The following is a 22,732-nucleotide window of genomic DNA, read 5'->3' on the forward strand; positions in this document are numbered from 1 at the left end:
ACTGGAGCGGCAGAAAGAAGCAGCTCCCTTTTATGTTGGGCTTTGTGGCATTTACCCTGATTTTACAGTGCGGGACAAACTCCTGGCACCAAAATCAGCGCAAGCAGCATAACTTACTGCACTCTGTCACTCACGGAACTCCACAAACCACGAGCGTTTTTCCAGCACTTCGAGGAGTTCCACATAGCAGAACTCCACAAACTCTGATCAGGCCTAGTGAAAACATAATGAAGCCATACTGTTAGACTGAACGCAACATAACTGTGTCTAATGTCCTCTGCTGAACAGCACCTTTATTGAGTCATGGCTATGAGCCATGTTTCCAGCCAGCCATGTCTTTGAAAACAATATCATCCACAACAACTGAGAAGATTTGCTCTCCTACAGAAATCATAGCTACACCTGAATACCAGACTTACTCGTTATGTCCAAAGCATTTAATAATGAAGACAATAACTTTCTTTTACATAGCCTCTGAAATGTGATGGGCACCAAAGGATTGCCGCTTAGGTTGCTCATATCTTTCAAGACATTCTTTTTGCCTTAGGTGAAACTGCACACATTTCTATATTTTCTCACCATTTTTTATCTAATGTACCACAAGGTTCTCAATCATCTCATACATTATTTAATACATACGTGGCCCATTTTGTTGCATTTCTGAAATCTTAATTATTTAATGTATAAGGACGGTATGCAAATTCCCACAAAACTGCAGTATTAGTGGAGTATTCAAGTTATAGACTGTTGCAACTATCTAAAAATTCATGCTTTAAAACTGGTTATGTTTGAAGCCTGCAAAGACGAAGATCCAACTTCAAGGCCATGTGGATTATTCTATTGGCCGCCACTTTTGAGCTTCCTCCTCCCTGCCCACATCGAATGTATGAAACTTGGTCATCGTTTCTGACAAAGACCTTTCTTTTCAAACTTTATTCATTGCTGTCCCTGACAAGTCGGTCTACCTGCTGCATATCATGTGGTGCATTCTTCACTTATTACCCTCCTATCAACAGTTAATGCTATCCCACGCAGTGATTATGTGGTGAATCCTAGTTCTTTTTAATGGGATAACATGAGTTAGCTTAGCCTCTGGCTTGCAGACTCGTGCCCCCGTCACCTAGTGACTTTTAACCTACTTAGCTTGCTCTGTCTTAGCCCATTTAATTATTTAATTCTTCTAAGATGGCTGCCTTGTTTACAGTTAGGCCACTTGTTATGAGTTACATTATCAGTGTCACTGCGCTAAGGCATCAAGATCAAGCAACAAAGACAAACAAACAGTAGGTGTTCACACTTAGGGAGTTTCCCTCTCTATACTTTCGAGGGATTGTTTATATTAATTGTCGTCCCAAGCATGTCTGTTATCTATTGTTTGGGAACACACCTATGTCAGGGGTCCTTGTAGATCTGTATAAATACATTGCACTTTAGACAGATAATCAGAGGGATTCTGACCAGAGGGCATTGCCACCATCGCTGATATCGATGCTGCACGTCATCTTGACGCTGACCCAGTCTTTGTGTCCCTGCGGAGTCTGAGATATAGACCTCATTCCAAGGTAACAAGGGTTGGGGGCTCCTCTCATGGACATGCTATTGGCAGATTAGGTTTAACAAGCCCAGCTCTCCTTTAGGTGGGAGGTTAGGCCTTTCACATTAGGGTATTAGGGCATTGTACATCTCATATGTCTTTCCTATGCATTGCAAGATTGTGGGGGTCTTTGTAATAATGACTCTTGTCTTCAAAATTCTATTTCTTGCATTATTCATTATCCTAATCATTGCAGCCCATGCAACGTATCGCAAATTGCATTTATGTAAAATAAAAACTATTGAAACTTTACTGCATCTTTGTCATTGCCTGTGTTTGTATGAGACATGATATATCTGTGAGAAAGGGGTAATCTCCGTTTAACCACGACACTCCCTGAGATGTCTTATTCTCGAGTCCATGCGTAAAGGCTGCCACAAATCACCTTTTACTATTGTGTTTCTGGTGAGGTGCTGCTAGTGAGCCGGTAAGGTTGGGACAGCAGTAGAGTAGGAAAGTACTGTCCTCCTTAAACCAGCAGTCTTGCCCAGAGCAAGAGCCCAAACTACGACAATTATGTCATATTTTGAGTACTGCAGTAGTGTCACATTGGGCTTTTACACATAAATGTGATCAAATTCCAAGGAACACAAAATTTCAAGGTGCCTTGCAAGGGGTATGCAAAACTCCTGTAATTTGCTTTAAAGTAATTACGTGAAATGACCACAAAATTACACATAATTATGCAAAATGCTTCTAAAAAAATTACCTGGCTGGTCCATTCAGGTTAAAATTAAACTCAAGAATGTAACTTCACGTAGATTTCCTCTTGCTCGCATTGAAAGCATTGCTGCTCGCATTCAAATTTGTAGTTCTGCGCTCAATCTGTTCGGATGGAAAACCTACCTGAGATGCTGTTTGCATTAAAAAATCCAAAATGTACATCTTGTGTTAACATTTCTCCCTGAAGTTATGTGATTTGATGTAGTACACTCTGTGATTATGTTCATATTGTGTTACACAAAATTACCTATGTTTTGCCAATTACCATTAGCGTATCAAAGCTCTCTGCCAGACTCATTAGGCTCTCAATGGCCATATTCCTGTCTGTACCAAGGAGAGTGTTCATAACTTACCAGCATAATAAGTTTCTAGGGTAACCCACCCGACAGCAAACCACAACAACATGTGACACAATAGGAATATTGTAACAAATACAGGTTATAGGGTCCCAGGGAAGATGCTGGTACCTTGCCTCAATTGACGCATCTGGAGTCAATCGTAGAGCAGATAATGTGTGCAGCCTATCACAATTTTATCTTTTATTCCCTATTTGAAACAGAAGCTGACTTAAAAACATACAAATGCTTCATTCTGCTTATTTCACAGAATTGCTCAGTAGTTGAGCCCCCACTCATAGATCTAGAGGTCTCAGGTTCTAAGATCGGAAATATCTTTTCCTCTCATACATTGTTGGAACTTCATAATGTGTAAACAATGCAGTTGGGAAAACATAGCGCCTGATATTCACACGTAAACTAACAAATTAGTTTGTGGTGTGTACTGCATAAGTACTTATTAGTAACATTGCTGAAGGTCAATGGCTACCATTAGTTCCTTGAGATCTGTGAGAAATGTATGATCAACCTTTTGCACGAGCACCACATTAGAACCTTGGTTGTACCACACTTTGTTGTCAGAGCTGTAAAAAACATGTTTTTTCATTGCATTGATGTTGGAGCAGTGAAACACTAGGCTCTGGAGCAAATACTCTAGCTGATGCTAATCTGCTACTTCTCAGGGTTCCAGGATGTGACATGGCAATTGAAGGTCTACTATTTTGCCTGCCTACTCTGTCATGGGTTTAATACATAGAGCATTGGTGATTGAGTACCACTACACTGTTTTTTTGTGAATCAGTAGTTGTAAATAGGCCTTTTCCTTTGTCACGGAAGTGGATGCATACTGACAAACTTATGCAGATTCCACTGCTGTGTGCAAACCCAGATTGGAAATCTGAAATACCAATTTTGTGATCTGCATGTTTGTGTATGTGGACTGCATGGTAAGTGCATTGTGTCTATGTTTGAGCCAGCGTAATGGAGGGCTGTGGAATCCGTTTTGGATGCCCCTGCATGGCCTTGTGCCCAAGATGGAGGTAAAGTTGTTTTCTCAGACAGTGGAATTCTTCTGCTGTAATTCTGAAGCTGGAGGGAGGTAACCCAGACCCTGGAGTTGGACGAAAGAAGACAAAACACTTTTAGTAATTTGAATAGGTCTTTCGCTAATAGGGGCTGCTCATTAGTGCTCCTTTAGTGCTGCCATTTTGTAGGTGATAGAGGTGAAAGGTGGTACAGGAGTCTCTGTGGTTTGCAATGAAAGAGACACCTTAGACCAGAAAACTCACACCTCTTTGTGTCTTGAAACTGGGAGCTTAAGGTTAGAGACTACTGAGTAGCACACCTCTACTCAAAGACTGTGGTTACTGAACAGTCTCGGGAGGAAAGTGCAAACAGTGGATACACATCTTCTGTCTAAAATGGCATTATAAAGTGAGACCTACTGTCCCGCTTGTTGTTCCAGTTCCAAGTTCTCTAGGACCAAGGAAGGGAGTGCTTTGCAAAGTACACATCTGACTGCTTTATAACTAATGTTGGTGTTTGCCTGATAGCTTTTCAGAAGTGTGGGAAATCACTTGAGTCTTATCTTGCTGGGAAAATGTGTTTGTCTGTCCTGAAACACCAAGAAGACAGCCTGTCTGCTGAGAATAGGAAGGACCCTGCCAATCCTGTAGGAATAGGGACTGTCTAGGAGATGCAAGGTGCATTGAGACCATCTGGACTTACTGTGATGAGAGAAAGACTGCAGGAACTGTGAAATACTGCGAGTATGAACAATTCATGAAAGGGGTATTCTACCCGTGAGAAACAAAATTCCCACTTTTACAACTATTCATTAAAAGAGGCTAACCAAATGCATTAGAATTGCTAATTGAGCCTCGGCCAACCACAGTACCCAGTTGACTAAACTGAACCTGACGTTTATTGTATATGTAGTATTTTGTTGCTGTGTGTATTAAAATGTTTTTTCTTTTTAAACATAAAGCACTGTGTTGGTCAATCACTTATTGTGCTGCTGTGTGATTGTTAAGTTCTGAGCTCGAGCACCCCCACGTTACCTACCTGAGAACCATGCAACTGCTCACCATCAATACCTCTGAGAAACAACTGCTTAAGAGGTTGTACTTAAAATTGTTTGCAGGGCCTAGGGCTTCAGACGCAAACAACCCCAGCTCCTGTGGTTAAGGGCAAGTAACCCCTACTTGCCTGGTTTAAACCCGAACAGGGTCTGGCAGTATGTGTTGCTTTCAGTCATATGTTTATTAGCAATACACTACTATTTTTGTACATTTCTACCATGTTGAGTACAATAAAATGCTTACCACAATATGAGCATCAGAAAGCATACTAATCTATTTTTTTTTTTAAATAGGGCAGTTTATTTTATTTACTGTCCTCTATTCCTACTTGAAGTATTAACGTTTCATTAAAATTAGATAGATTATTCTAATGCTATTTGAATAGTGTTGCCCATGGTTAGTCCTTTGTCCCGTCTTTCAAAGACACATAGTCAAGGAGTAATTTAGACCCTTGTTGCCCTGCCCTATTTACAGTGCTTTGCCAATGCAGGGGAGCATTTCAGTGCAACTACTGGACCCGGAACATTAGGAGCATATTCAACGAATAATCATTTCCTTTGAAAGAATCAATTGTTGATTTTTTTGGGCACAAGATTTCCTGCCTTGCTTTCCATGGCGGTCCTGGACAAGAACAATTTATGCTGCAGGGCCCACTCTAAATAGAACGGGCCTTCCAACCAAGCAGTCCTGGATCATAAGTGTCTAACGGCAGAGCCAGCTGAAGCTTCACCATGAAAAACCTAGTGGGTTCCCCAGCTCTAAATGGGCCATTGGAACTGTGGGTTTAATAGACGCCAAATCAGAAAAACTCTCCCTCCGCCAAATCTGATAACAACCCCCTTGGTCTTGAGATCAAGTTTCTTTCTTTGAATGATGATGTCTGCAAGCCCAGACCCAGTACATTAATCACAGAAGGCACGTTTCCCTGAACTAAATTAAATTCAGAAGTGTAATTTAGTTTTACAATTCTCTGAAGAATGCTTATGTGACTTTTCATAATGTGGCAAATATGTTTTACTCAAATCGAGATGGATGCAACAGAGTTGTTGTTTATGAAGTCAGCTTGTCCTATTATGTCCACAATATTATTTTTGTCACTACACCAATTGCATCCCAATTGGTACTGCATGGCATGAGAGTGATGAAGAGTCTGGTTGCCATTAAGCCTTAACATACCAGGTTAGATAGACCAACATCAATTGCATAAATGTATTTGTTACATAAGTAATTACTGTCAGGACTAAAACACATTTCTCGATCCCCATTTAAGAACTCGTATTTTGTTTTTCATTCTTCTGTAGATGTTAAATATGAAGCCACACTGGATGCTGACCTATTGTCATCTAGAGTGACTTCCAGAGGGCAATTTAAGGAAAGTAGCGAGAGGTACATTCAGAGAAACCTTGCTGTAACCAACGCAGAATCCTGCAATGAACACATTTTTGTTGTTCAGGTAAGTGAACTTACTTTCCGATTTTCACCAATGAATATGATGTTGACAAAATGGCAAGGGGAAGGACTCTGTCTAAAAAAAAAAAAAAAAAAAAAAGAAAATTCTTACTTTTTGCAGCTTGGTCTTGTGTACTGAATCCTCACAGAACCCATCAGTGATAAATATAATAATATGGGTTACCCACTGTACACTACTGCAGCCTTTGACTAGAGCGCCTTTGTTGAGAATCACACAAGAAAAACAGATTATTGGGGTATCACTTCAGTCAAAAGATCATTAGGCAATCTGCTCATAGTAATATTCCATTTTATAACTGCTTATGTCATCAATTTGCTGTTTCTAATCACTAAACAAGCACATTTAATTATTACTCAGGGTTTAATGGCACTCTATTTAGCAGCTAGGAAGCATGGAAAGTTGAGCTTTTCCTGCCATGATCAGAATCCCTTAATATGTTATGAGAGGTACCAGCTGGTACTCTTGGCCCTAATCAAAGAGCAATGAAAAAGAGGACTTAGTGTGAGATGAACCAAATGAAAGAAATATTATGAGGTCTACAGCCCAAATAATACGAAGCTTTCTGTCATTAACTATGACAAGATGTTTCCAGAACTGAGTTTGTCACTCTGCAACTAATGGCAGGAGATAGTGACTGATAAGTACTGCGTGGGACAGAAATCCTGTGTTTAGCATTTATCCAGGGAACATAGGTTGCAGCACTTTATTTTAGGAGGATGAGGTGGAGTTGCATGTAAAAAATGAAATCACAGCTTGAGTGCAGATCAAAACTCTTAACAAGGAGAGGTTCACCAGTGTGCAACGTCCATCCAGTGAGGATAAAGTGGTTCATATTACCAGGATATGTTAGATGTCCTTATTCTAGTCAGACCTATGGAAAATATTCACTGATCTGAAAGTGTGGATTATGTATTTTCCTTCTGGGCATTGCTGCTTGCAGTTTGCTAAATCAAAAACACTTACTACTATTGCAGATAAGCTTAAACTTTGGTGAATGTCAGTGATGTGGCAAAGGTCTGGGTAAGAAATTGTGAGCTTTTTTCAAATCTCAAGTATGTAGAAGCAAACTGTGACAAAGGACCAGATGTATGAAACCATTTGGTGACTCACTTAATCACTTGTGGCAGCTTACAGTGGAGCCACAGCCACCTCTCAAGCTGAAAAAGCATCAAGACATTGGCACTATCTTCCTCCTTGCCCTCTTCCTCCTCCACATATGGTACCCACTCAGCTTTCCACCTAAAGCCCCTACTCCTCTTCTAGCACACAGGGCACCACCGCCATCCTCTCCAGAGGGGTTACCACATTCTACATATGGCAAGAGTTATCTCCTAGACACTATGGTCCCCAGAGGCTTCCACAACATACCAGAGGCAAAAGCAGCAGCAGCAGTATGCCGCCCCAGGTTATTCCAGAGATGCACAGGACAGAGGACACAAGCACAAGGGCAAGAGCAGAGGCACCGCAAGAAAGCTAAGCAGTGACTCCCTCTCCCTTCACCCTGACCACATAACACCTGTATGGGTATGCTTGCAAATGTTCCTCGCACAATGGGAAAGATTCACCTCAGAACAATGGGTCTGTCCATTGTGCAACCATTCTACTGCCAGGAACTCATTGTTCCATTACTAAACATCCCCCCAACAATCTCTCCCTGTCCACAGAATCCCAGCACCTCCGCCAGGAGGAAGTGGATCCACTATTACTCAAAGGTGCCATAAAGTTTGTGTCCCCACACCAATGCAGCAAAGGAGTGTACTCCCTGCAGTTTTTCATCCTCAAGAAGGATGGGTCCCTCAGGCTTCTGCTCGACCTCAGGCCCCTCAACAAGTGCATCCTGTCAGAGAACTTCCACATGGTCATGCTGCAGTACATCATTCCTCTATTACAGTAAGGTGACTTTAAGGTCACTCTAGACCTGAAGGACACCTATTTCCAATTCATCCTGAGCACTGCCAATAACTCAGATTCATGTAAGTGGACTGCATTTCAAAGTAAAAAGTTCTGTCCTTCAGGGTAACTACGGCTTCCAGAGTCTTTACCAAATTGGTAGCCTCTCACCTCAGGAGGAGCGGTAGCCCAATTTTTCCATACCTTGTGACTGGCTGATCAAGAACACAAGCAGACGCCAGTGCTTGGCTGTAGGAAGTTGGCTCTGTATGTGCTATTTCAAAGTAAGGAATAGCATGCACAGAGTCCAAGGGTTCCCCTTAGAGGTAAAATAGTGGTAAAAATAGATAATACTAATGCTCTATTTTGTGGTAGTGTGGTCGAGCAGTAGGCTTATCCAAGGAGTAGTGTTAAGCATTTGTTGTACATACACATAGACAATAAATGAGGTACACACACTCAGAGACAAATCCAGCCAATAGGTTTTTATATAGAAAAATATCTTTTCTTAGTTTATTTTAAGAACCACAGGTTCAAATTCTACATGTAATATCTCATTCGAAAGGTATTGCAGGTAAGTACTTTAGGAACTTCAAATCATCAAAATTGCATGTATACTTTTCAAGTTATTCACAAATAGCTGTTTTAAAAGTGGACACAGTGCAATTTTCACAGTTCCTAGGGGAGGTAAGTATTTGTTAGGTTAACCAGGTAAGTAAGACACTTACAGGGCTTAGTTCTTGGTCCAAGGTAGCCCACCGTTGGGGGTTCAGAGCAACCCCAAAGTCACCACACCAGCAGCTCAGGGCCGGTCAGGTGCAGAGTTCAAAGTGGTGCCCAAAACACATAGGCTAGAATGGAGAGAAGGGGGTGCCCCGGTTCCGGTCTGCTTGCAGGTAAGTACCCGCGTCTTCGGAGGGCAGACCAGGGGGGTTTTGTAGGGCACCGGGGGGGACACAAGCCCACACAGAAATTTCACCCTCAGCGGCGCGGGGGCGGCCAGGTGCAGTGTAGAAACAAGCGTCGGGTTCGCAGTGTTAGTCTATGAGAGATCTCGGGATCTCTTCAGCGCTGCAGGCAGGCAAGGGGGGGGTTCCTCGGGGAAACCTACACTTGATCAAGGGAGAGGGACTCCTGGGGGTCACTCCTCCAGTGAAAGTCCGGTCCTTCAGGTCCTGGGGGCTGCGGGTGCAGGGTCTCTCCCAGGTGTCGGGACTTTGGATTCAAAGAGTCGCGGTCAGGGGAAGCCTCGGGATTCCCTCTGCAGGCGGCGCTGTGGGGGCTCAGGGGGGACAGGTTTTTGTACTCACAGTCTTAGAGTAGTCCTGGGGTCCCTCCTGAGGTGTTGGATCGCCACCAGCCGAGTCGGGGTCGCCGGGTGCAGTGTTGCAAGTCTCACGCTTCTTGCGGGGAGCTTGCAGGGATCTTTAAAGCTGCTGGAAACAAAGTTGCAGCTTTTCTTGGAGCAGGTCCGCTGTCCTCGGGAGTTTCTTGTCTTTTCGAAGCAGGGGCAGTCCTCAGAGGATGTCGAGGTCGCTGGTCCCTTTGGAAGGCGTCGCTGGAGCAGGATCTTTGGAAGGCAGGAGACAGGCCGGTGAGTTTCTGGAGCCAAGGCAGTTGTCGTCTTCTGGTCTTCCGCTGCAGGGGTTTTTGAGCTAGGCAGTCCTTCTTCTTGTAGTTGCAGGAATCTAATCTTCTAGGGTTCAGGGTAGCCCTTAAATACTAAATTTAAGGGCGTGTTTAGGTCTGGGGGGTTAGTAGCCAATGGCTACTAGCCCTGAGGGTGGGTACACCCTCTTTGTGCCTCCTCCCAAGGGGAGGGGGTCACAATCCTAACCCTATTGGGGGAATCCTCCATCTGCAAGATGGAGGATTTCTAAAAGTTAGAGTCACTTCAGCTCAGGACACCTTAGGGGCTGTCCTGACTGGTCAGTGACTCCTCCTTGTTTTTCTCATTATCTTCTCCGGCCTTGCCGCCAAAAGTGGGGCCTGGCCGGAGGGGGCGGGCAACTCCACTAGCTGGAGTGTCCTGCTGGGTTGGCACAAAGGAGGTGAGCCTTTGAGGCTCACCGCCAGGTGTGACAATTCCTGCCTGGGGGAGGTGTTAGCATCTCCACCCAGTGCAGGCTTTGTTACTGGCCTCAGAGTGACAAAGGCACTCTCCCCATGGGGCCAGCAACATGTCTCGGTTTGTGGCAGGCTGCTAAAACTAGTCAGCCTACACAGATAGTCGGTTAAGTTTCAGGGGGCACCTCTAAGGTGCCCTCTGTGGTGTATTTTACAATAAAATGTACACTGGCATCAGTGTGCATTTATTGTGCTGAGAAGTTTGATACCAAACTTCCCAGTTTTCAGTGTAGCCATTATGGTGCTGTGGAGTTCGTGTTTGACAAACTCCCAGACCATATACTCTTATGGCTACCCTGCACTTACAATGTCTAAGGTTTTGTTTAGACACTGTAGGGGTACCATGCTCATGCACTGGTACCCTCACCTATGGTATAGTGCACCCTGCCTTAGGGCTGTAAGGCCTGCTAGAGGGGTGTCTTACTTATACTGCATAGGCAGTGAGAGGCTGGCATGGCACCCTGAGGGGAGTGCCATGTCGACTTACTCGTTTTGTCCTCACTAGCACACACAAGCTGGCAAGCAGTGTGTCTGTGCTGAGTGAGAGGTCTCCAGGGTGGCATAAGACATGCTGCAGCCCTTAGAGACCTTCCTTGGCATCAGGGCCCTTGGTACTAGAAGTACCAGTTACAAGGGACTTATCTGGATGCCAGGGTCTGCCAATTGTGGATACAAACGTACAGGTTAGGGAAAGAACACTGGTGCTGGGGCCTGGTTAGCAGGCCTCAGCACACTTTCAATTGTAAACATAGCATCAGTGTAGGAAGTTGGCTCTGTATGTGCTATTTCAAAGTAAGGAATAGCATGCACAGAGTCCAAGGGTTCCCCTTAGAGGTAAAATAGTGGTAAAAATAGATAATACTAATGCTCTATTTTGTGGTAGTGTGGTCGAGCAGTAGGCTTATCCAAGGAGTAGTGTTAAGCATTTGTTGTACATACACATAGACAATAAATGAGGTACACACACTCAGAGACAAATCCAGCCAATAGGTTTTTATATAGAAAAATATCTTTACTTAGTTTATTTTAAGAACCACAGGTTCAAATTCTACATGTAATATCTCATTCGAAAGGTATTGCAGGTAAGTACTTTAGGAACTTCAAATCATCAAAATTGCATGTATACTTTTCAAGTTATTCACAAATAGCTGTTTAAAAAGTGGACACAGTGCAATTTTCACAGTTCCTAGGGGAGGTAAGTATTTGTTAGGTTAACCAGGTAAGTAAGACACTTACAGGGCTTAGTTCTTGGTCCAAGGTAGCCCACCGTTGGGGGTTCAGAGCAACCCCAAAGTCACCACACCAGCAGCTCAGGGCCGGTCAGGTGCAGAGTTCAAAGTGGTGCCCAAAACACATAGGCTAGAATGGAGAGAAGGGGGTGCCCCGGTTCCGGTCTGCTTGCAGGTAAGTACCCGCGTTTTCGGAGGGCAGACCAGGGGGGTTTTGTAGGGCACCGGGGGGGACACAAGTCCACACAGAAATTTCACCCTCAGCAGCGCGGGGGCGGCCGGGTGCAGTGTAGGAACAGGCGTCGGGTTCGCAATGTTAGTCTATGAGAGATCTCGGGATCTCTTCAGCGCTGCAGACAGGCAAGGGGGGGATTCCTCGGGGAAACCTCCACTTGGGCAAGGGAGAGGGACTCCTGGGGGTCACTTCTCCAGTGAAAGTCCGGTCCTTCAGGTCCTGGGGGCTGCGGGTGCAGGGTCTCTCCCAGGCGTCGGGACTTTAGGTTCAAAGAGTCGCGGTCAGGGGAAGCCTCGGGATTCCCTCTGCAGGCGGCGCTGTGGGGGCTCAGGGGGGACAGGTTTTGGTACTCACAGTATCAGAGTAGTCCTGGGGTCCCTCCTGAGGTGTTGGATCGCCACCAGCCGAGTCGGGGTCGCCGGGTGCAGTGTTGCAAGTCTCACGCTTCTTGCGGGGAGCTTGCAGGGTTCTTTAAAGCTGCTGGAAACAAAGTTGCAGCTTTTCTTGGAGCAGGTCCGCTGTCCTCGGGAGTTTCTTGTCTTTTCGAAGCAGGGGCAGTCCTCAGAGGATGTCGAGGTCGCTGGTCCCTTTGGAAGGCGTCGCTGGAGCAGGATCTTTGGAAGGCAGGAGACAGGCCGGTGAGTTTCTGGAGCCAAGGCAGTTGTCGTCTTCTGGTCTTCCTCTGCAGGGGTTTTCAGCGAGGCAGTCCTTCTTCTTGTAGTCGCAGGAATCTAATTTTCTAGGGTTCAGGGTAGCCCTTAAATACTAAATTTAAGGGCGTGTTTAGGTCTGGGGGGTTAGTAGCCAATGGCTACTAGCCCTGAGGGTGGGTACACCCTCTTTGTGCCTCCTCCCAAGGGGAGGGGGTCACAATCCTAACCCTATTGGGGGAATCCTCCATCTGCAAGATGGAGGATTTCTAAAAGTTAGAGTCACTTCAGCTCAGGACACCTTAGGGGCTGTCCTGACTGGCCAGTGACTCCTCCTTGTTTTTCTCATTATTTTCTCCGGCCTTGCCGCCAAAAGTGGGGCCTGGCCGGAGGGGGCGGGCAACTCCACTAGCTGGAGTGTCCTGCTGGGATGGCACAAAGGAGGTGAGCCTTTGAGGCTCACCGCCAGGTGTGACAATTCCTGCCTGGGGGAGGTGTTAGCATCTCCACCCAGTGCAGGCTTTGTTACTGGCCTCAGAGTGACAAAGGCACTCTCCCCATGGGGCCAGCAACATGTCTCGGTTTGTGGCAGGCTGCTAAAACTAGTCAGCCTACACAGATAGTCGGTTAAGTTTCAGGGGGCACCTCTAAGGTGCCCTCTGTGGTGTGTTTTACAATAAAATGTACACTGGCATCAGTGTGCATTTATTGTGCTGAGAAGTTTGATACCAAACTTCCCAGTTTTCAGTGTAGCCATTATGGTGCTGTGGAGTTCGTGTTTGACAAACTCCCAGACCATATACTCTTATGGCTACCCTGCACTTACAATGTCTAAGGTTTTGTTTAGACACTGTAGGGGCACAGTGCTCATGCACTGGTACCCTCACCTATGGTATAGTGCACCCTGCCTTAGGGCTGTAAGGCCTGCTAGAGGGGTGTCTTACCTATACTGCATAGGCAGTGAGAGGCTGGCATGGCACCCTGAGGGGAGTGCCATGTCGACTTACTCATTTTGTTCTCACTAGCACACACAGGCTTGTAAGCAGTGTGTCTGTGCTGAGTGAGGGGTCTCTAGGGTGGCATAAGACATGCTGCAGCCCTTAGAGACCTTCCTTGGTATCAGGGCCCTTGGTACTAGAAGTACCAGTTACAAGGGACTTATCTGAATGCCAGGGTGTGCCAATTGTGGATACAATGGTACATTTTAGGTGAAGGAACACTGGTGCTGGGGCCTGGTTAGCAGGGTCCCAGCACACTTCTCAGTCAAGTCAGCATCAGTATCAGGCAAAAAGTGGGGGGTAACTGCAACAGGGAGCCATTTCTTTACACAAGCCCCCCCCCAGCCTACAGGCCAGGAGACTCAGCCCAAGCTGGGAGAGTCTTCCTAGTCTGTCAGGCGAGGAAGAGTAGGAGAAATAGGCTGGTTAGTTGCAGGGCCTACTCTGCCTTACATCCTTCTGTTCAGGTCATTCCCTTTGGGGAACTGACCCACTTCCACAGTGATAGGACCTAGTCTGAATTGCCTCTTGTCTGCCTCTTCAATGTCTCCACCCATTCTTTTTATTTTGGGTTTAGAGGTATCCACCTCTGCTAATCTTATCTTGGCCAGGGTTACCCCTAGCTTACCCATAGAGGTTACCCAGAGCTGGAGTAACCCCACCATGACCAATAGGGTCTGGGGGCCTAACTTGCTATTTGGCATGGGGTCAGACCACCATGCTAAGGATAGTGCAGCCATAAAGGCTAACACCCAGCAGAGGCCACTGACAGCTGTCAGTGCCCAGAACCACACCTTTAGCTCTTCACCTAAAAGGGAAGGGGCTAAGTTACAGGCTTCTTTGGGTTCAGGTTGCCTGTCTGCTGTATTGGAGTGGGGGGTTACCACATCTTGTAGTAAACACCCTTCTTCCACTCTTTCTTCTGTTAGCTGAGGAGCCACCCACTCAGGTTTAACAGTTGCCTGACTAGCCAGGACTTCTTGTGGGTCAGGTTGTACTTTATCAGGGCCATTTTTGGAGTTCTCCCCTACTGGAGCAGAATCTCCTTGGCTTGCTGTAACCTTGGCTAAAGGTTGTCCACCCCTCCTACTCTGTTTTCTTTTCTTCTTTTTCTGGGGCCTGCTTGCATTTACTGCAGAGGCAGGACTTCCAGAATCCTTGGGAGAGGACTGGCACTGGACCAGTTCCTCTCTTGGGCTCTGACTAACCTCTGGGTAGTCATTTCCAAGGAGACAATCAAGGGGGAGGTCTGTACTGACTACTACCCTTCTCCAGCTAAGAGTGCCACCCACTTCTATGGGCACTAAAGCCACAGGCCTCTTAGTGACCCTGTCTAGGCTAACTCTTACCCTGGCAGTCTCACCTGGGATGTACTGGTTTGAGAGCACCAGCCTGTCATGCACAATAGTGTGACTGGCACAAGTGTCTCTCAGGGCAGTGGTTGGGATTCCATTCACCAGTAGGTGGTGGAAGTGTCTACTTCCCTCTGGAATCTCCAACTCACCTGTTGGGCCCTGTTTCCAGTTGAAGGCTATGAAGACCTCCTCATCTGAGGAGTCATCTCCCATGGCTACACTGGTTACCCCTGGAATTTTGTTCTGGGGTTTGTTTTTGGGACAAGAAGTGTCCTTGGTGTGGTGCCCAGACTGTTTACAGTTGTGGCACCATGCCTTAGTGGCATCCCAGTTCTTACCCTGGTACCCACCTTTGTTTTGGGTTGTGTCTTGGGGCCCACCCACCTGTTCTGGTTTTTGGGGGCCTACAGAGGACTCTTTTTCTTTGTTTCTAGTGTCACCCACTTTCTCCTGGGGAGTTTTTGTAACCCCTTTCTTTTGGTCACCCCCAGTGGAAGTTTTGGTTACCCTAGTCTTGACCCAGTGGTCTGCCTTCTTTCCCAATTCTTGGGGAGAAATTGGACCTAGGTCTACCAGATACTGATGCAACTTTTCATTGAAGCAGTTACTTAGAATGTGTTCTTTCATAAACAAATTATAAAGCCCAACATAGTCACACACTTCGTTTCCAGTTAACCAACCATCTAGTGTTTTTACTGAGTAGTCTACAAAATCAACCCAGGTCTGGCTCGAGGATTTTTGAGCCCCCCTGAATCTAATTCTATACTCCTCAGTGGAGAATCCAAAGCCCTCAATCAGGGTACCCTTCATGAGGTCATAAGATTCTGCATCTTTTCCAGAGAGTGTGAAGAGTCTATCCCTACACTTTCCAGTGAACATTTCCCAAAGGAGAGCACCCCAGTGAGATCTGTTTACTTTTCTGGTTACACAAGCCCTCTCAAAAGCTGTGAACCATTTGGTGATGTCATCACCATCTTCATATTTTGTTACAATCCCTTTGGGGATTTTTAGGATGTCAGGAGAATCTCTGACCCTATTTAAGTTGCTGCCACCATCGATGGGACCTAGGCCCATCTCTTTTCTTTCCCTTTCTATGGCTAGGAGCTGCTTTTCCAAAGCCAATCTTTTGACCATCCTGGCTAACAGGGGGTCATCTTCACTGGAGTTATCCTCAGTGATTTCAGAGGTGTTGGTCTCTCCTGTGAGGGAACCAGCATCTCTGACTATTATTTTTGGAGTCAGGGTTTGAGGGACCCTGTTCTCCCTAGATAGGACTGGTAGGGGGGAATTTTCCTCCAAGTCACTATCCTCTTCCTCTGAGTTGCCACCCTCAGAGGGGTTGGCCTTTTCAAACTCTGCCAAAAGCTCCTGGAGCTGTATTTTGGTAGGTTTGGGGCCCATTGTTATTTTCTTTATTTTACAGAGTGACCTTAGCTCCCTCATCTTAAGATGGAGGTAAGGTGTGGTGTCGAGTTCCACCACAGTCACATCTCTGCTAGACATTTTGCTTCTAAAAGTTGGAATACTTTTTAAGAATCTACAACTGGTTCTAGAATCTAATTCAAACTTTTACAAACTTTTAAACTCTAAAAGAAATGCTAAACAGGATCTAACACAAGGCCCTAGCAGGTCTTTTAAGGAATTTAGAAAACTTTTCAAATTGCAAAAATCAATTTCTAATGACAATTTTGGAATTTGTCGTGTGATCAGGTATTGGCTGAGTAGTCCAGCAAATGCAAAGTCTTGTACCCCACCGCTGATCCACCAATGTAGGAAGTTGGCTCTGTATGTGCTATTTCAAAGTAAGGAATAGCATGCACAGAGTCCAAGGGTTCCCCTTAGAGGTAAAATAGTGGTAAAAATAGATAATACTAATGCTCTATTTTGTGGTAGTGTGGTCGAGCAGTAGGCTTATCCAAGGAGTAGTGTTAAGCATTTGTTGTACATACACATAGACAATAAATGAGGTACACACACTCAGAGACAAATCCAGCCAATAGGTTTTTATATAGAAAAATATCTTTTCTTAGTTTATTTTAAGAACCACAGGTTCAAATTCTACATGTAATATCTCATTCGAAAGGTATTGCAGGTAAGTACTTTAGGAACTTCAAATCATCAAAATTGCATGTATACTTTTCAAGTTATTCACAAATAGCTGTTTAAAAAGTGGACACAGTGCAATTTTCACAGTTCCTAGGGGAGGTAAGTATTTGTTAGGTTAACCAGGTAAGTAAGACACTTACAGGGCTTAGTTCTTGGTCCAAGGTAGCCCACCGTTGGGGGTTCAGAGCAACCCCAAAGTCACCACACCAGCAGCTCAGGGCCGGTCAGGTGCAGAGTTCAAAGTGGTGCCCAAAACACATAGGCTAGAATGGAGAGAAGGGGGTGCCCCGGTTCCGGTCTGCTTGCAGGTAAGTACCCGCGTTTTCGGAGGGCAGACCAGGGGGGTTTTGTAGGGCACCGGGGGGGACACAAGTCCACACAGAAATTTCACCCTCAGCAGCGCGGGGGCGGCCGGGTGCAGTGTAGGAACAGGCGTCGGGTTCGCAATGTTAGTCTATGAGAGATCTCGGGATCTCTTCAGCGCTGCAGACAGGCAAGGGGGGGATTCCTCGGGGAAACCTCCACTTGGGCAAGGGAGAGGGACTCCTGGGGGTCACTTCTCCAGTGAAAGTCCGGTCCTTCAGGTCCTGGGGGCTGCGGGTGCAGGGTCTCTCCCAGGCGTCGGGACTTTAGGTTCAAAGAGTCGCGGTCAGGGGAAGCCTCGGGATTCCCTCTGCAGGCGGCGCTGTGGGGGCTCAGGGGGGACAGGTTTTGGTACTCACAGTATCAGAGTAGTCCTGGGGTCCCTCCTGAGGTGTTGGATCGCCACCAGCCGAGTCGGGGTCGCCGGGTGCAGTGTTGCAAGTCTCACGCTTCTTGCGGGGAGCTTGCAGGGTTCTTTAAAGCTGCTGGAAACAAAGTTGCAGCTTTTCTTGGAGCAGGTCCGCTGTCCTCGGGAGTTTCTTGTCTTTTCGAAGCAGGGGCAGTCCTCAGAGGATGTCGAGGTCGCTGGTCCCTTTGGAAGGCGTCGCTGGAGCAGGATCTTTGGAAGGCAGGAGACAGGCCGGTGAGTTTCTGGAGCCAAGGCAGTTGTCGTCTTCTGGTCTTCCTCTGCAGGGGTTTTCAGCGAGGCAGTCCTTCTTCTTGTAGTCGCAGGAATCTAATTTTCTAGGGTTCAGGGTAGCCCTTAAATACTAAATTTAAGGGCGTGTTTAGGTCTGGGGGGTTAGTAGCCAATGGCTACTAGCCCTGAGGGTGGGTACACCCTCTTTGTGCCTCCTCCCAAGGGGAGGGGGTCACAATCCTAACCCTATTGGGGGAATCCTCCATCTGCAAGATGGAGGATTTCTAAAAGTTAGAGTCACTTCAGCTCAGGACACCTTAGGGGCTGTCCTGACTGGCCAGTGACTCCTCCTTGTTTTTCTCATTATTTTCTCCGGCCTTGCCGCCAAAAGTGGGGCCTGGCCGGAGGGGGCGGGCAACTCCACTAGCTGGAGTGTCCTGCTGGGTTGGCACAAAGGAGGTGAGCCTTTGAGGCTCACCGCCAGGTGTGACAATTCCTGCCTGGGGGAGGTGTTAGCATCTCCACCCAGTGCAGGCTTTGTTACTGGCCTCAGAGTGACAAAGGCACTCTCCCCATGGGGCCAGCAACATGTCTCGGTTTGTGGCAGGCTGCTAAAACTAGTCAGCCTACACAGATAGTCGGTTAAGTTTCAGGGGGCACCTCTAAGGTGCCCTCTGTGGTGTGTTTTACAATAAAATGTACACTGGCATCAGTGTGCATTTATTGTGCTGAGAAGTTTGATACCAAACTTCCCAGTTTTCAGTGTAGCCATTATGGTGCTGTGGAGTTCGTGTTTGACAAACTCCCAGACCATATACTCTTATGGCTACCCTGCACTTACAATGTCTAAGGTTTTGTTTAGACACTGTAGGGGCACAGTGCTCATGCACTGGTACCCTCACCTATGGTATAGTGCACCCTGCCTTAGGGCTGCAAGGCCTGCTAGAGGGGTGTCTTACCTATACTGCATAGGCAGTGAGAGGCTGGCATGGCACCCTGAGGGGAGTGCCATGTCGACTTACTCATTTTGTTCTCACTAGCACACACAGGCTTGTAAGCAGTGTGTCTGTGCTGAGTGAGGGGTCTCTAGGGTGGCATAAGACATGCTGCAGCCCTTAGAGACCTTCCTTGGTATCAGGGCCCTTGGTACTAGAAGTACCAGTTACAAGGGACTTATCTGAATGCCAGGGTGTGCCAATTGTGGATACAATGGTACATTTTAGGTGAAGGAACACTGGTGCTGGGGCCTGGTTAGCAGGGTCCCAGCACACTTCTCAGTCAAGTCAGCATCAGTATCAGGCAAAAAGTGGGGGGTAACTGCAACAGGGAGCCATTTCTTTACAATCAGCAAAGGCAAAAAGTCAGGGGGCAACCATGCCAAGGAGGCATTTCCTTACACAACCCCCCCCCAAACGAAATAGGATGAGACTAACCTTTCCCAAGAGAGTCTTCATTTTCTAAGTGGAAGAACCTGGAAAGGCCATCTGCATTGGCATGGGCAGTCCCAGGTCTGTGTTCCACTATAAAGTCCATTCCCTGTAGGGAGATGGACTACCTCAACAGTTTAGGATTTTCACCTTTCATTTGCATCAGCCATTTGAGAGGTCTGTGGTCAGTTTGAACTAGGAAGTGAGTCCCAAAGAGGTATGGTCTCAGCTTCTTCAGGGACCAAACCACAGCAAAGGCCTCCCTCTCAATGGCACTCCAACGCTGCTCCCTGGGGAGTAACCTCCTGCTAATGAAAGCAACAGGCTGGTCAAGGCCATCATCATTTGTTTGGGACAAAACTGCCCCTATCCCATGTTCAGAGGCATCAGTCTGCACAATGAACTGCTTAGAATAATCTGGAGCTTTGAGAACTGGTGCTGAGCACATTGCTTGTTTCAGGGTGTCAAAGGCCTGTTGGCATTCCACAGTCCAGTTCACTTTCTTGGGCATTTTCTTGGAGGTGAGTTCAGTGAGGGCTGTCACAATGGATCCATATCCCTTCACAAACCTCCTATAATACCCAGTCAAGCCAAGGAATGCCCTGACTTGAGTCTGGGTTTTTGGAGCTACCCAGTCCAGAATAGTCTGGATCTTGGGTTGGAGTGGCTGAACTTGGCCTCCACCTACAAGGTGTTCCAAGTAAACCACAGTTCCCTGCCCTATCTGGCATTTGGATGCCTTGATAGAGAGGCCTGCAGATTGCAGAGCCTTCAAAACCTTCTTCAGGTGGACCAGGTGATCCTGCCAGGTGGAGCTAAAGACAGCAATATCATCAAGATAAGCTGTGCTAAAGGACTCCAAGCCAGCAAGGACTTGATTCACCAACCTTTGGAAGGTGGCAGGGGCATTCTTTAAACCAAAGGGCATAACAGTAAACTGATAATGCCCATCAGGTGTGGAGAATGCTGTTTTCTCTTTTGCTCCAGGTGCCATTTGTATTTGCCAGTACCCTGCTGTCAAGTCAAAGGTACTGAGGAATTTGGCAGCACCTAATTTATCTATGAGCTCATCAGCTCTTGGAATTGGATGAGCATCTGTCTTGGTGACAGAATTGAGCCCTCTGTAGTCCACACAAAACCTCATCTCTTTCTTTCCATCTTTGGTGTGAGGTTTGGGGACTAAGACCACTGGGCTAGCCCAGGGGCTGTCAGAGCGCTCAATTACTCCCAATTCCAGCATCTTGTGGACTTCCACCTTGATGCTTTCCTTAACATGGTCAGACTGTCTAAAGATTTTGTTCTTGACAGGCATGCTGTCTCCTGTGTCCACATCATGGGTACACAGGTGTGTCTGACCAGGGGTTAAGGAGAAGAGTTCAGGAAACTGTTGTAGGACTCTCCTACAATCAGCTTGCTGTTGGCCAGAGAGGGTGTCTGAGTAGATCACTCCATCTACTGTGCCATCTTTTGGGTCTGATGACAGAAGATCAGGGAGAGGTTCACTCTCTGCCTCCTGATCCTCATCTGTTACCATCAACAGATTCACATCAGCCCTGTCGTGGAAGAGCTTAAGGCGGTTCACATGGATCACCCTCTTGGGGCTCCTGCTTGTGCCCAGGTCCACCAGGTAGGTGACCTGACTCTTCCTTTCTAGTACTGGGTAAGGGCCACTCCATTTGTCCTGGAGTGCCCTGGGAGCCACAGGCTCCAGAACCCAGACTTTCTGCCCTGGTTGGAACTCAACCAGTGCAGCCTTTTGGTCATACCAAAACTTCTGGAGCTGTTGGCTGGCCTCAAGGTTTTTGGTTGCCTTTTCCATGTACTCTGCCATTCTAGAGCGAAGGCCAAGTACATAGTCCACTATGTCCTGTTTAGGCTCATGGAGAGGTCTCTCCCAGCCTTCTTTAACAAGGGCAAGTGGTCCCCTTACAGGATGACCAAACAGAAGTTCAAAGGGTGAGAATCCTACTCCCTTCTGTGGCACCTCTCTGTAAGCGAAAAGCAGACATGGCAAGAGGACATCCCATCTCCTTTTGAGCTTTTCTGGGAGCCCCATGATCATGCCTTTTAATGTCTTGTTGAATCTCTCAACCAAGCCATTAGTTTGTGGATGGTATGGTGTAGTGAATTTATAAGTCACTCCACACTCATTCCACATGTGCTTTAGGTATGCTGACATGAAGTTGGTACCTCTGTCAGACACCACCTCCTTAGGGAAACCCACTCTGGTAAAGATACCAATGAGGGCCTTGGCTACTGCAGGGGCAGTAGTCGACCTAAGGGGAATAGCTTCAGGATACCTGGTAGCATGATCCACAACTACCAGGATATACATATTTCCTGAGGCTGTGGGAGGTTCTAGTGGGCCAACTATGTCCACACCCACTCTTTCAAAGGGAACCCCCACCACTGGAAGTGGAATGAGGGGGGCCTTTGGATGCCCACCTGTCTTACCACTGGCTTGACAGGTGGGGCAGGAGAGGCAAAACTCCTTAACCATGTTGGACATATTGGGCCAGTAGAAGTGGTTGACTAACCTCTCCCACGTCTTGGTTTGTCCCAAATGTCCAGCAAGGGGAATGTCATGGGCCAATGTTAGGATGAACTTCCTGAACAGCTGAGGCACTACCACTCTCCTAGTGGCACCAGGTTTGGGGTCTCTGGCCTCAGTGTACAGGAGTCCATCTTCCCAATAGACCCTATGTGTTCCATTTTTCTTGCCTTTGGACTCTTCAGCAGCTTGCTGCCTAAGGCCTTCAAGAGAGGGACAGGTTTCTTGTCCCTTACACAGCTCCTCCCTTGAGGGTCCCCCTGGGCCTAAGAGCTCAACCTGATAAGGTTCAAGCTCCAAAGGCTCAGTTCCCTCAGAGGGCAGAACTTCTTCCTGAGAAGAGAGGTTCCCTTTCTTTTGCTGTGTTGCAGTTGGTTTCCCAACTGACTTTCCTGTTCTCTTGGTAGGCTGGGCCATTCTTCCAGACTCCAGCTCTACTTGTTCACCCTGTGCCTTGCACTGTGCTCTTGTTTTCACACACACCAGTTCAGGGATACCCAGCATTGCTGCGTGGGTTTTTAGTTCTACCTCAGCCCATGCTGAGGACTCCAGGTCATTTCCAAGCAGACAGTCCACTGGGATATTTGAGGAGACCACCACCTGTTTCAGGCCATTGACCCCTCCCCATTCTAAAGTAACCATTGCCATGGGATGTACTTTTCTCTGATTGTCAGCGTTGGTGACTGTGTACGTTTTTCCAGTCAGGTATTGGCCAGGGGAAACCAGTTTCTCTGTCACCATGGTGACACTGGCACCTGTATCCCTCAGGCCCTCTATTCTAGTCCCATTAATTAAGAGTTGCTGTCTGTATTTTTGCATGTTAGGCGGCCAGACAGCTAGTGTGGCTAAATCCACCCCACCCTCAGAAACTAGAGTAGCTTCAGTGTGGACCCTGATTTGCTCTGGGCACACTGTTGATCCCACTTGGAGACTAGCCATACCAGTGTTACCTGGATG

At 46.9% G+C, this 22,732-nt stretch overlaps 1 protein-coding gene across 1 annotated transcript in view; it reads left to right on the forward strand.

Moving 5' to 3' along the window:
- ITGA2 (integrin subunit alpha 2) overlaps positions 1-22,732 on the forward strand; it is a 475,911-nt gene that overhangs the window by 288,973 nt on the left and 164,206 nt on the right. Inside the window, exon 17 of the mRNA XM_069221707.1 lies at positions 6,035-6,186. Within this exon, the coding sequence (XP_069077808.1) occupies positions 6,035-6,186 (152 nt within the window). The remainder of the gene's footprint in view (positions 1-6,034; positions 6,187-22,732) is intronic.

This window comes from Pleurodeles waltl, chromosome 1_1 (assembly GCF_031143425.1).
Source record: "Pleurodeles waltl isolate 20211129_DDA chromosome 1_1, aPleWal1.hap1.20221129, whole genome shotgun sequence".
In the NCBI taxonomy this organism is placed as follows: Eukaryota; Metazoa; Chordata; class Amphibia; order Caudata; family Salamandridae; genus Pleurodeles; species Pleurodeles waltl.